This window comes from Drosophila guanche, unplaced genomic scaffold (genome assembly GCF_900245975.1).
Source record: "Drosophila guanche unplaced genomic scaffold, DGUA_6, whole genome shotgun sequence".
Taxonomy (NCBI): Eukaryota; Metazoa; Arthropoda; class Insecta; order Diptera; family Drosophilidae; genus Drosophila; species Drosophila guanche.
This window is the reverse complement of record NW_022995758.1, coordinates 824,774-838,270: the sequence shown is the minus strand read 5'-3', so window position 1 is coordinate 838,270 and position 13,497 is coordinate 824,774. Positions and strand designations below refer to the sequence as shown.

General features: G+C 50.0%; 5 protein-coding genes across 5 annotated transcripts; 2 read left to right on the top strand and 3 right to left on the bottom strand.

Moving 5' to 3' along the window:
* Positions 1-1,882: 1,882 nt before the first annotated feature.
* On the bottom strand, positions 1,883-4,021 carry LOC117590565 (cytochrome P450 4g1). The gene has a single exon (XM_034283306.1). It carries the CDS (start codon positions 3,906-3,908, stop codon positions 2,250-2,252), a length of 1,659 nt encoding a protein of 552 aa, XP_034139197.1. The 5' UTR covers positions 3,909-4,021; the 3' UTR covers positions 1,883-2,249.
* Positions 3,938-4,671, bottom strand: LOC117590567. Its single transcript, XM_034283307.1, has 2 exons — positions 4,453-4,671; positions 3,938-4,368 (listed from the first exon to the last, which is right to left on the bottom strand). Exons 1-2 carry the CDS (start codon positions 4,550-4,552, stop codon positions 4,133-4,135), a joined length of 336 nt encoding a protein of 111 aa, XP_034139198.1. The 5' UTR covers positions 4,553-4,671; the 3' UTR covers positions 3,938-4,132.
* Positions 4,672-5,353: 682 nt separating this feature from the next.
* LOC117590564 (exportin-6-A) lies at positions 5,354-10,518 on the bottom strand. Its single transcript, XM_034283305.1, has 11 exons — positions 10,330-10,518; positions 9,690-10,213; positions 9,327-9,482; positions 8,852-9,234; positions 8,576-8,772; positions 8,087-8,517; positions 7,462-8,011; positions 7,203-7,372; positions 6,861-7,070; positions 6,357-6,801; positions 5,354-6,278 (listed from the first exon to the last, which is right to left on the bottom strand). The coding sequence occupies exons 1-11, from the start codon at positions 10,330-10,332 to the stop codon at positions 6,201-6,203; spliced, it is 3,147 nt and encodes a 1,048-aa protein (XP_034139196.1). The 5' UTR covers positions 10,333-10,518; the 3' UTR covers positions 5,354-6,200.
* A 690-nt stretch (positions 10,519-11,208) lies between these two features.
* Positions 11,209-12,643, top strand: LOC117590473 (cyclin-dependent kinase 7-like). Its single transcript, XM_034283128.1, has 2 exons — positions 11,209-11,426; positions 11,496-12,643. Exons 1-2 carry the CDS (start codon positions 11,331-11,333, stop codon positions 12,480-12,482), a joined length of 1,083 nt encoding a protein of 360 aa, XP_034139019.1. The 5' UTR covers positions 11,209-11,330; the 3' UTR covers positions 12,483-12,643.
* Positions 12,644-12,939: 296 nt separating this feature from the next.
* On the top strand, positions 12,940-13,485 carry LOC117590559. The gene has a single exon (XM_034283300.1). It carries the CDS (start codon positions 12,940-12,942, stop codon positions 13,483-13,485), a length of 546 nt encoding a protein of 181 aa, XP_034139191.1.
* Positions 13,486-13,497: the final 12 nt, after the last annotated feature.

Genomic DNA, 13,497 nt, shown 5'->3' with positions numbered 1-13,497 from the left:
TGAATGGCCACACGACGGGCATCCCGGAAACATCTCAATTATTTAAGTGATTCTATGATTTAAACTCTCGGCTTTATTTGACGTGGAATAAAGTGAAGTAGAATTCTGAATCACTGAGCGACGTTTTCAGTTAAAGAAGAAATAAATGTAGATGAAAACCTTACAGCCACTTAATTAATTTTATTATTATTTCCTAATGCTTCTAATTTTATTTTAACCTATAAATAAAATGGGAATAATAAGCTTGTACTTTGACTTGCTGCCAAATTGCATTCTTAAACGTTTCATGAGTAACATACATATTTATATCCTTAGTTCAAGTATTATTTTAATCAATTAAATACCCATTTAAAGCTAGATCTCAGATCTTCTATTTGTCCCAGCAAACATTAATTGCAAAATTTATGTATGGATATACCTACGAGTAAAGGAAATCGTTGGCAGCACATGCCAAAAGACCCGAATCTGGCTGTGAATAGAAAATAAAAATGTCCCTTTAATGACTTGTGGTTGGCGGCATTAGACCTATCGGTATGGATCGGTACGGCGGTCATCAAAGCGTCTCCTGTGTGTCACACATGAAGGACATCCGAGGGTGTCCTAAAAGGGTTTCACCCGCCATAAAAAACTAAACAAATGTACACAAACATCCGGCTAGCAGCCGCCAAACAAAAAATGGCAATGCGAGGACCGCATTGGATTACAGATGATCGAACCATCGAACCAGGCGATGGATGGACACAGGTACAGGGTGCAGGAGGTAGAGGTAAACGCAATTAAATTGGTAACCGTAGCCGTTGGCGGCGGTTCGGGGTCGGTGTCGTTGTATACGCTATTTGTCTAGCGCAAAAAAAGGACAATGACCAAACAGAATCGATGTGTGTGCGAAAGGAAGGAAGGAAGGAAGGAAGGACCTGCTGTAGGGATGCTGCGCTCCGAACGGGTTCATTAATCGTGTTTGGCAACTGTGAAAACGGGTAAGGAAGTGCGGCAGAAACCGAAAGGATTTCCGCTTTGTTCCCATCTCGTTTCGTAATCCGATGCTCGTTAATCGATGATCGAGCGAAACGGAACATAGCCTAGGACCAAAAGTGAAAGCCGACTCCTCCAATCATTCAAGAGGAAGCAATGACATGGCGAGAATTTCGAATGCAAAATAAACTCTGTATATAAAGATACTCTGAGCTTTTTGCATAAGATCTCGCTGGAACGATCAGATACAATTGCGATAAACTGCTCTCGATTGGCGGACAATGGTATTTGCATTTGTCAGACTCTCTCGATCGATCGTTGCGATTAATCGCGTTACAAATCACCCCACGAAATGAGGTGTCGACTTAAGTGAGCGAAGGGCAGGGATCCCCCGTCTCCTCTATCAATCGTTGCTGCGACCCGCGTAATATTAACAAATATGCGTGGGTCCCGGTTAAACAGCACAATGGATGTCGTCTGCCCTTGGTCGCGGCTCCGCGGAGAGGCGGCATCAATATTTTGACAGTGGCATCGACTTTGTGGCTGCAGATTGCGTCGCATTAGCGCATTACCCCAATGAGGGCCAATAGCTGCTGGCCGCCCTCCTTTGTCAGAGCAGTCATTCACACTATTTGCCATATAAGCTCGAAGACCAGTTCCAACCAATCAATGCAATGAAATATCAAATGTTTTATGGATGCAGCTATGTTATGTGTCTGCAAGTAAAGTCTGCTTGTACTTGTGGCATTGAAAAACAAAATCAAAACTAGAATATTATTCAAATGATTATTTTTGCAGCTCCATTGGCTGCTTGCGATGGCGGAAGTATATTTTTCATATTTTTTGGGTTTCATTCAAACCATGTGACTTAATAAATATTACAATAGACAAAAAAAATCACACTACTTGGCTAGGCAAAAAAAAAAAACGAGAAAGGAAATGCAAAAAGCGTTTTGAAACGATTAAGAAGGGATAGAAAATGATGGCGATGTACCGTATAGAGGTTGCACCGCCATGATTTTGTGCGTATTATAGTGTGGATTATGGATATAAGCGCACCACCTGCGTTATGACCAACAAAAAAAGTGTAGTAAAAATATAACAAAAAAACATTGGAGCAAATGGCACTGATGGCTGGATCGATCCCACTCACTCACTTGGTTGACTCTCTGGCTGACTGGCGGCTTCTAACTGCTCGGTTTCATTTCGTTTGCATTTGCGTTGCGGTGCGGTGCGGTACGGGGCGGTACGGTACGGTATATACACAGTTGGAACGTTTAAGCGACAGTCGCGTACTTGCGCTTCTCCAGGCTGATGTTGAAGCCATTCTCCAGCTTGAGAATGATGTCGGCCTGCAGCTTAAAGTCCGCCTCCGTGTCGGTGCTGTGGACAATGTAGTTGCGGACGATGGTGGAGAGAAGGACCTTCAGCTTGAGCATAGCGTACTTGCGGCCCACACAGCTGCGGGGACCGGCCGAGAACGGAATGAAGGAGTAGTAGTGCCTGTTGGCCATGCGCTCGGGCAGGAAGTTGTCCGGATCGAACTTGGTCGGGTTGGGGTAGATGTCGGGGCGACGGTGGACGCAGTACTGCAGCACGACGACGGTGCTGCCCTTGGGCACGGTGTAGGGGCCGCTGGCCAGCTTCAGGTCATAGTCCAGGCGGCGGGCAATCAGGGGTACTGGTGGGTACAAGCGCAGAGTCTCGAGAATGACACGCTCGAGGTACTTCATCTCCATGGTGTCGGCGAAGGTGCAGTCGCGCAGCATGTTGTCTCCAAAGATGGCCTTCTGCTCTGCAAAGACCTTCTCCTGTATGTCCTTGTGGATGCCCATCATGCAGAGGGCAAAGCTAGAGCCAGCCGAGGTGGTGTCGTGACCCTCAAACATAATGGTGTTCACCTCATCGATGATGTCCTTCTCGTTCCACTCGATATCGGGGTTCTTGGCCATCTCAACCATGGCGTCGAGCAGGGCCAGACGGCGCTTGGCACCCACATCGTTCTCATCAATGTCATCGAGATCGTCGCGGAGACCCTCCTTCTTGGTGGCAGGTGTGGAAACGGCCTGCACCTCGTCGACAATGGCACGCGACTCCTCCTGGAAGTTCTGCTTGCGATCCTTCACCACCTTGCTGGTCATGCCCAAAATGATGTTCATCATGCGGTCGCCCTTCTCACGCAACTTGGTAAACTTGTAGATCGAGTCCAGGCGGTACAGCAGCTTCACCTGCCGCTTGTGGATGATGTCGCACATGTCGACGACGGCCTGGGCATACTCGAAGCTCTTGTTGCCCTCGGGCAGCTTCTTCACACCCATGGCGGTGGAGAGCAGAATGTCGACGGTGGTCGTGGACATGTAGTCGTGCACATCGAAGGACTTGCCCGTCTCCAGGGCCATGCGGCCCACAACCGTCTTCGAGTGGTTCACGAACGTCGGCACAAAGCTCTTCAGAATGCTCTGATGGAAGGTGGGGGCAATCATCTTGCGATGGTGGCGCCAGTGGTGTCCGTTGCTGATCAGCAGGCCATTGCCGAACCAGGGCTTGAAGTAGCGATACTCCTCGGCCTTGGTCAGATGCTGATGCCCGCTCAGGATCAGCTCAATGTCGTTGGGATTGGTGAGGAAGACGAGGAGGACATTGCCCAGCCAGGTCTTCATCGTCTCGCCGTACTTGTTCAGGTAGCCGAGTCCCACATTTAGAATCTCAGCATTGCTCAGACCGGCGACCATGTGAGCCTGTCCCAGCAGCGGTAGTCCCGGCGGTGACGGTATGTTGGCCACCATGCGGTACTCCCGGGTATTGCGGCGCCAGTACTCGTACAGGCCCAGGGCCACTATGGTGCCGAGCAGGGTGGTGAGCATGGGGCTGAACCCGAGTCCCGATGTCGATGTGGCCGCATGTTGCAGCGTCTCCTGCACCGTGTCCACTGTCATTGTTGCTGCTTCCTTCCTTCCTTCGTTGATTCCTAGTCCGCTAATCCTCCAAGTTGGCTCTGGGGGCACTGGTGCGTCTCGCTTGCAGTGCTCAACTGTGAGGCTAAACAGGCCGTTGTCTCAATTTTATGCCCGCCGGCCACTGCCTCGGACCGTGGACGCAATCGCCGCGGGGCACGCCAAGAGTCAAGCGTATTCCGGCTGGCCCATCGGCTGGCGGCGAATTAGCAAACCAAATCCATGTCACGCAGTCGTAGCCTGTCGCTCGAAGCGTTTGCCCTTTGGAAGCTCCACTTGCCCGACTCGTCATTGTCAGCGATGGGTCGTTCGGTCGATTGATTTGCCACACGGCCATGGAAAGTGAGCGCGCGCACACTCTCTTCCGCTTGCTTCCTGCGGAAGTGCCCAGGAGAGAGGGCAGGATGCTCGACGGATTCCGTACTGGCTGGGCTGGGCTGGGCTGGGATGGAATGGAATGAAATGAAATGGGTATGCAAAGTGGTTAGTGACTGATGCCCGATGTCTACCTGTGGCTGTGATTTACCTGCTGCCTCTGCAGAACGGAGCGGAAGTGGGTGATCTGCCGTGCGCTGTTGTTCCCCTTTCGGGCTGATCCTGTGCAGTGTTTTGCTTTCGCTTTTCATTAAATTCAATTTCGGTGCTTTTGTTCGCAACACCTGAACAAAAATTCAAAAATTACACAAAGGCCATAGGGAACTGCAGACAAAAGGAAGGAAGCTGTCGCTTTTATTATCCTCCAGAGGAATACCTCCTCCTGCTCCTCCTCCTGTCCATCCTCCTCCCCCTGCCATGCTACGTTTCTGGTGTTTGTTGCTTCAAGTGATCCTTTTAACTATTTATTTTCATTTGCAATTGGATTAGTTCTACTTTCAGCAGGCCCGAGCGCGTGTCCAGAGCGTGTCGTGTGCAGTAACAGAACTCCTTTTGAGTACATCCTACATTCCAAAATGTCCAATTATGCTGTAAATTCGGGTATTTCAGATAATTCTGATATTCTGACTCGATTAGCTGACTATGCACTGCTTGCACTGCTTGCACTGCTTTCACAACACGTGAGTTCGCATTCAAATTAAAGAAAAAAGAAGAGAGAGTCACACACAAAAAGAGATTTTATATTAAGCATTGCGAAATTGTAGCCTTTCGCTGCTTGATGTTTCCAAGTCCTAGAATTGCCCGATGATATTATCCCCTTGTTTTCGTTGTTGTTGTTCTTTGTTGTGTTTAAAAGGTAAAAATAGTTTTATTGCATTTCCGATTGAATTGAACGGTCTTGTGAAAACATTTTTGAATTCAAAGAATTATAATTAACTTAAATCGAAATCGGTTTGGACTTGAATATGGATTTGCATTGATTGTTTCTGTGTGGTGTCGTTTTCAGTTTTCTGTTTGCTGCATAAATAAATTACAAATGGTGTTGGCGTGAGTATGTTTGAGTGTGTGTTTTAGTTTCTGCTCTTTCTTACGACGTAGCGACTTACACAATTTGATATATGCTAATTAATTTATGTATATGAATACGTACACGATTGTATTTAGACGTTGGCATACACTATATGCTAATTATATGCAGGTATAGGCATGACTTTTATCGATTTACACTGATGACAGAACCAAAACATGGCTATGCATATCCATGTACGAGTTATGTATGTATGTATGTACGTATGTATGTATGCATGCAATAATAGTATGTAGTTGATCTGTACGTTCTTTTGATTTTACATACAATTATGTGTTCTCTTTTTTTCATAACGGAATCGCGCATTACAAGCTAAACAATGTCTTTTATCGATTGAATGAATTCTGGTTTCGACCATTGGCGGTCACAAAAACATGACACAAAACATATTAAAAAAAAATAAAACATTATATAAAATATTAAACTCAGACGGGGTGGGGGCACCACAAATGACTTTCGATGACAAGGAACAAAGCGTACGAGGCACGGGTCTGGGGACTGGGGACAAGGAAGTGTGGACAGTGATACAGTGGAACGCGAAGAAAACGTGAGAGCTGAGCACGAATGACACAAGAGTTTAGGCAAGGCACATGCCCATCCACACTGGTGGGCACATCACTCGAGAGTATTTCGAACACGAAGCAAAAACATAAAACGAAGAATACAATTGATTAATTGATATGCAAGAGAAGTACAAGGGACTAGCGGGTCAACGTGTAAGCACATTACACAAGTCAAAAGTCAAACCGAGCGCGTAATTAGTTGGGATTGGGACTAAGCTTAGAAAAGGGAGGGGGAGAAGGAGTAGGCGCCTACGTTGTCTCACTGAGATGCGCACAGTGGGCATCTTGCATCAATTGCGTGAGTCTCTGCGTAAACGTTGGAATGTCCTGCAAAATAAAAAGAAACCAAATGTAAACCTCTCGAGTCTTGAGTCTCGAATTGCACGACGCTGCTTTGATACTCACACTTGTCTGGCAGATCTCCTCGAGCACCGCCTGTGCCACCGGCAGGGAGGCATGGCCAAAACTCTCGAGCAACTGCCGCCGATCCACCTGGCCCATGGCATACAGCGCCTGGGCAATCATGTCAAAGTGCAGGCTACCCTCGCCACTCAGCAACAGATTGAGCAGGGCCCGTTGAAACGAGGCCAGCAGCTGCTCCTTGAACAGTGCCCGCTGGTACAGACGACTGCGCTCGTTCACGTTCTGCATGGAGAAGAGCACACTGCGCACATTGCTGGGATCCGTGCCACTGACCAGCATCTGGCCGTAGGCATTCAGTATTGCCATAAAGTGTGCCGGATGCAGGTTGTCGCTGCAGTTGAAGTTGTTCGAGCCGCCTCCACCACTGGCGCTATGCCCGTTCGACAGCTGGTTCTTGTAAAAGAACTGCCACTTACACGTAAGCACACTGCACGGGCGAAATCCAGTTAGTCAATAGGCTACGGAACGGTAAGGAAAGTATCTCACCTGTCGAACAGGGCATAGAGCAGGCTAGTAATCTCACTGCTGTCGGTGGCCGCATTCTGTTGCTGCAGCAATGGCAGTATCTGCTGTGTGCTAAAGTCCAGAATCGATGGCAGCAGCCCCAGCGATGCGCTGCCCGGCTGTTCCACAATGAGCTTAAACATCTGAAGAATCTTTTCCATCACAGCCAAGCGGCTCAGCGTCAGTTGTTCCCTTTTGAGTTTCCAAACGAACATGAAAATGAAAGAGAAGGAAATAAAATTGGAGTTAGCTTGAATCGGAAAGAGAGGCAGGCTGAGAATGGCATGGAATGGCATGGAATGGCAGATTGGTGGATTGGCCAACCTGCTGCTGACACTGATAAACAGCGTAATCATCTCCTTGATGAACTGGGCGCCCAGATGCGTGGGCAATGATCGCAGCATGCTCAGACTGAATTCGGCCACCGTAATGGCCATGGCAATGCTGCTTAGGCCATAGCTATTGAAGATCGTCAAAGCCTTGTTCAGGATGGGCTGCAAAACAAAACAAAAAGCAGAAGCAGAAGCAGAAATCAAAGATTAGCTTGGATTTGGTTGATTTGGTATGTGCTTCCAGTACCCACCTTGAAAGTGCTAGCCAACATGTCCTTGGCATTGCCACCAGTGGCCTTGAAGTACTCGATGAGTGATGTGAATGTGCCAAGCAGCGTGAGCGTGGTGGCTGTCACCTTGCTCTCGCCAGCCACACTCAGATCGATGTCAAGGAAGTTTTGGGCCAGGCCCTGGATGTACTCGCGCAGCATCCACTGGCGCCGCTGGTAGTCCTGCTGCTGCTCGGGTACACACTTCCAGGGCAGCACCATGTAGCTTACCAGACTGATGTGCACATTGATGCAGACCTGACGCGGCAGTTGCGTGCCCAGGCGTGGGCCGGCCTGCAGGAGGCTCTGGATCTGTGGAATATCCAGCAGGCACTTGGGCCGTATCACAGTTGAGATGAAGAGAAGCAGCTCGCTGGCCGCCTGCTGCACAATGGGCGAGGCGGCCGACAGCGAGTTATTGTAGGCAAAGATGCTGCCCAATATTGCGAAGAGGCGATGCAGCAGCTCCTCGCTGCTCATTGCCTTCGACAGCGGGAAGATGCTGCGTATGGCCAGCAGAACTTGAGCGTAGCTAAGGGATTAAGAGTGCAGTACAAATTAAAGATTAAAGCGCAAGGGCAAAGGCAATGGCCACTCAATCGCTTACAGGTTATCCAAATCAGTCTGAAACGTGGCCTTGTCCATGTCCGTTCCCCCGATGCGATTGCTGGCTAAGAGCTGCAGCGTCTGCAGCAGGCTGTCGGAGAGCATTTGCAGCTGGGCCTCCATCTCGTCGGCCACAACCGGGGCGGCTGTCGCGGTGTCCATCAGCGGGGCCAAGCGCACCACCGCCTGGCATACGGTGGCGAAATCGCGCAAAATATCGCCCACATTCGCATGCTTGAGCTTTCGGGCTGCCTCATAGGAGCGGCTGCTCCCATGGTCAAGGGCATGCTCCAACGACATCAGATACATCTGCGGACGTGACCAGTGGGCAAAGACTTGTGCGAAGACAATGTGAGCGCCCCGGGTGCTGGCCAAGAGGGCGAGGCACTCGAAGCATTGGTCAAGGAACTGCTGCCACTCGGTGGTGGGGGTCTGTCGTCGGAGGGATAAAGATAAATCAATTGGATTGAATGCTAATGAAATGACTTACATCATCCTCCATGAGCTCGTTGTCCAGCACCTCCAGTTCTGGCTTGTTCGCCTCGAACTGTGTGCGTCGCATGATCTCATCGACCAGCTGCGTGAACACATGATTAAAGCGCGTTATCTTCGCCGGCTGCTGGGCAATCCCCTTAATAATAGGCGACCAGATATCCAGTTTCTCTGTAAAGTCGAGAGCGCCATGCACTGCACATGGGATTGAATTTGGTAACAATTAGTTAGGTTTAGGTTTGGGTTTAGTTTTAGGGCAGGCGGAGAGACTTACATTCTGTGGTGCAGCCGTAGAGCTGATTGAGAAAAGTCTCGAGCACTTCGGGCTCCTGCATCAGCTTTCCCGCATACTTTGTGGTGTAGAGGCGCAACAGCTCACGAAACTTGTCGCTGTACATCTCGCTCTGCTGCTTGTTGACATTGTGCTGCTCCAGCAGACTGCTAACGCCGCCCATAAGGGTGCCGGCATAGGGCAGCGGCTTCTGCAGGTACAGCAGCTCGTTCAGCACGGAGAGGGCAGCCAGGGAGATGGGCTCGTTGGCTGGTCGCCATTGAGATAGATCGAGTATGCTCATAAGGAAGTACTCCGAGATCAGTTCAGTGCGTATCCAGGAGACCAAATGTTGCACACAGCCGAGCAGCTCCAAAATAGAGGAACTGCAAAAGACAGTCAGAATGGACAGAATATATGAATCTCTCGTGCGGGAGTCCCTGCTATATGGGATGTGGGGGAGGCGGTGTATACATACCTTAGTTGATTGTCATTTGGCAGCGCTGAGGTTAGACAAAAGTCCATGAGGGTGTTTGGTATGGTCGATTGGATGTCTTTGCCGTTGATGTGGCAGACGGCGATTAGTAAATATTTGGTGACTAAATCCATTACATCGGGTATACACATGGAAATGCTGAAACACACACACGACATCCAAGAGAACAGATGGTGGAGGAGCGGAGCCAATGCCAATGCCAATGCAAATGCAAATGCAGAGGGATTAGTGCACAGTTCAGGACACAATCCGGGACATTCGACATTGTGGACAAGAGCAAGCAAACAAACAAACAAAGGTGTGAGCGTTGATGCAGGATGCAGGAATTGCTGCACAGTCACTTACCAGGAATAGAAGTACTGTTTCCATTCGGTGGTCAGGTCGCCGCGATTACTCACCACCTCCTCGGACGTGACGCGCAACAGATTGATGCCAAGGACAAAGCGGGTCTTTGTCAGCTCCATGCAGTGCTGCATGTAGTTGGGATCTTGTTCGGGGAACTCGCGTTTCCCCATCAGCGCTATCAGCTGCGCCAGCGTGTCCCGATGCCGTCGCGCCGCATTCAGCACACCCAACTGGGCGTAGGTGTTCCACAGAGTTTCGCGCAACTGGGCGCGATCCGAGGGCGTTAGCTGGGCCCAGCGACGTGTTATCGTATGCTCCAGAGTGGAGGTGCTGAAGAACCAGAGGAACTGGTTGTCCGTGAAGCTGTTGCCCGCCGTGGCCACACGCAGGCACAGCTGCCATGCCTCCGGCTGCGACTTGAAGGCCAACAGATTAGTCTCAATTTCACGTTTGCGTGCATTGCTCGTCGTTGGCTGGTAGAACTCGTGCAGTAGCACCTCCACCGTCGACATAGATGCAGCATGCTATCCAAGAAAGGAAGTGGTATGAATCAACAGCAGTACCAATGCCAGTTGCAGCACCAGCACCAGACCAATCAGCGGTGGGCGGCGGTTGGGAGGAGGCTATGACTTGGGCTTACCATTTTTTTATTTTTGTGGACGACACGTAGGTGCGCGCGACCCCCCCGCGGTTGTGTGTGATGTACTTGGTGATTGCGCTTTCAGTCCCTGGGTGGATTTGTGTACATCAGCAGTCGGCGAGAGTAAATTTCATGTTTTCTTTGTGTATATAGTCGCGAATTCAGTGCAATCGTGTGACCGCAGAAATATACCAAAACTCACCAGCTGACCCTCAGAAATATACCGCAAATATACCGAGCAGAACTGCTAACTTGGCCTACTTGGCCACGCTCTAATTAAACAACTGATAATGTTTGTCTTCATAGCATGCCAAGGCTCTCAGCACAAACCATATAATTTATTCGACTTCACTCAATTACATTTGAATATTTTACAATTTCAGATAAGCTGTCGAGCTGGAGAAAGAGCGATATTTACGGGCGATTACATTTATGTTTACTAAAATTAAGAGCATATGACACTAGACCCTTGCTGATGGGAGACAAAATACATATTAGAGTTCGCAGCCACAGAACTGAGAAACTTTTTGGGACACAATTATGTTTTACCACACGCACAGCCATCAAGCTAGGAAAATGGAAAATTCATATATTTCTTCGCTCACTGAATACTTATCTCCGCAAGGTTATCTCCGTTTTTGCAGTTAAAAGCTGGTATCCAGGACCACACAAAATTCTTTCGAAAAATTTGATAAATATGTATAGTGTGCGTGGAACCTAACTAGAACAGGCATACGAATCAGCTGTGTGTACTCGTGTACTGGATACTAAAGGTACCCTACAAGCCTTAACAAAAGTTAGCAACGTCCAATGTTTTTTGGCCATACAACACCACAACGATGTTTGTCATCGATGTCTCGCTAGCTCGATTCGATAGTACCGGCGCAAGCCAATCGATTGCTTGTGTGCAATTTAATTACTTTTTGTGTTTGGGTTTTGTTTCCAGTGCCAATTTAACGTTCGTCAATTCTATTGATTTGCCCGATTGATTTGTGTTATTAATGGTGCTTAGCGGAGAAGCTGGCACTCAAATGTTGCCCCACAGCAGCGACAAAGGCGACCGCTATGCCAAACTCTCGTTCCTTGGTGAGGGCCAGGTGAGTAGTTCGCCGCTAAAAGCCTCTATATTGTTCGACGCTCAATTTACTTTGCATGTTGAACCGTAGTTCGCTATTGTGTACAAGGCCCGGGACACAGTGACCAGCCAGATTGTGGCCGTGAAGAAGATCAAGCGTGGCAGCCGCGAAGATGCGCGCGATGGCATCAATCGAACTGCCTTGCGTGAGATCAAAATTCTGCAAGAGCTGCAGCACGAGAACATCATCGGTCTGGTGGATGTGTTCGGGCAGCTGTCGAACGTGTCGCTGGTGTTCGACTTCATGGACACCGACCTGGAGGTGATCATCAAAGACACCAAAATCATACTCACGCAGGCGAACATCAAGGCGTACGCCATCATGACGCTGCGCGGCCTGGAGTACCTGCACCTGCACTGGATCCTCCATCGCGATCTGAAGCCCAACAATCTGCTGGTCAACAGCGACGGAGTGCTCAAGATCGGCGATTTTGGCCTGGCCAAGACATACGGGTCGCCGAATCGCATCTACACCCATCACGTGGTAACGCGCTGGTATCGGTCGCCCGAGCTGCTCTTTGGCGCCCGCCAGTACGGCACTGGTGTGGACATGTGGGCCGTCGGCTGCATTCTGGCCGAGCTCATGCTGCGCGTGCCTTTCATTCCCGGCGACTCGGATCTGGATCAGCTGACCCGCATCTTCGCCACCCTGGGAACACCCACAGAGGCCGAGTGGCCGTACCTGGGGAAGCTCCACGACTATCTACAATTCCGTCACTTCACGGGCACCCCGTTGCAGAACATATTCACTGCCGCCGACAATGACCTCATCCACCTAATGCGCCGCCTCTTCGCAATGAATCCGCTGCGACGCGTCTCCTGCCGCGAGGCCCTGAGTATGCCCTACTTTGGCAACAAGCCGGCGCCCACCGTCGGTCCCAAGCTGCCCCTACCCTCGGCCATTGTGGCGGCCAATGCTAAGGCCGACGAGAAGCCCGGCCAGGCGGTCAAGCGGAAGCTGGTGGAGACCACCGTTCGCGGCAACAGCCTGCCACAGAAAAAGCGGCTGCAGTTCTAAGTTGCCGCCAAGCTACCAAGCTGCCAAGCTTCTAAGCTGTTTAGCATTTAATGTAGAGACCTAAGACCCACGAGACAAAAATGTGTCCAAACCATTGTTGAGATTGCGTTCAGTACGAGTTAATATTGTCCATTAAAGATGTGAAGAGTGCACAAAAGTGAGTCCAAAAGTGTATTGCCCTGGCACCAGATGTCATTGTACATCAATTGTGTAGCCCAAAATTGTCAAAATCCCAATCCCAATCCCAATAATTGAGGCAAATTTTAGTGTAATTTTCGTTGCAAATCTTGTTGCAGTTGCCATGTCCAACCAGAAACAGAACAAGGACCAGGCGCATGAGCAGGCGCAGGTTCCGGCGCCGAGCCATACTCCGGCCCAGCTCCAAGAGCCGGACAAGCGAGTATCAGACGAACAGGCGCGACGCCATCGTGCCAAATTGCGATTCACCTATGGGAACATGATCTCAAATGCAAATCTGAATAGAATGCGCAACAAGCTGAATTCCGAAGCAGGTGAAGCACCAGCAGCAGTGACAGCTAAAAGATCATCCCCGCAGGAAGCAGGGGGTGAAAGACTGCGTCGCATCTCTTCCACTTTCGAGTTTGTGAGCAATGTCAAGGCCGGAAGCTGCTCGGGTCTGCCCCACGAGGACAACGAAGCGGATGGGCGAGAGGAGCGGGCCGAGGTGCTCATATGCAGCCAGGTGATGCCCCATGCTCCAGCTCCAGCCCCAGTCGCTCTGCCAGAGCAGGAGAAGGAGGAGGAGGAGAATTTGCCGTCGCTTGATGACTGGGAAAGCAGATATTCACGGGCACCGGGATCATCGCGTGCCATCGAACGCTGGCAGCAGCTGAGCAGCAAGGTGACGTCTCTGTTCTGTGCACGCCGCTACACCGACAGTTGGGAGACGCCTGTGGCCAAGACGCGACGTCTACGCGAGCAGCGGGAAGTGCTACAGATCTTCACCAGACCCTTCCTCGTGAATCAACGCAAGCGGGAGTAGAGATTGAAACCC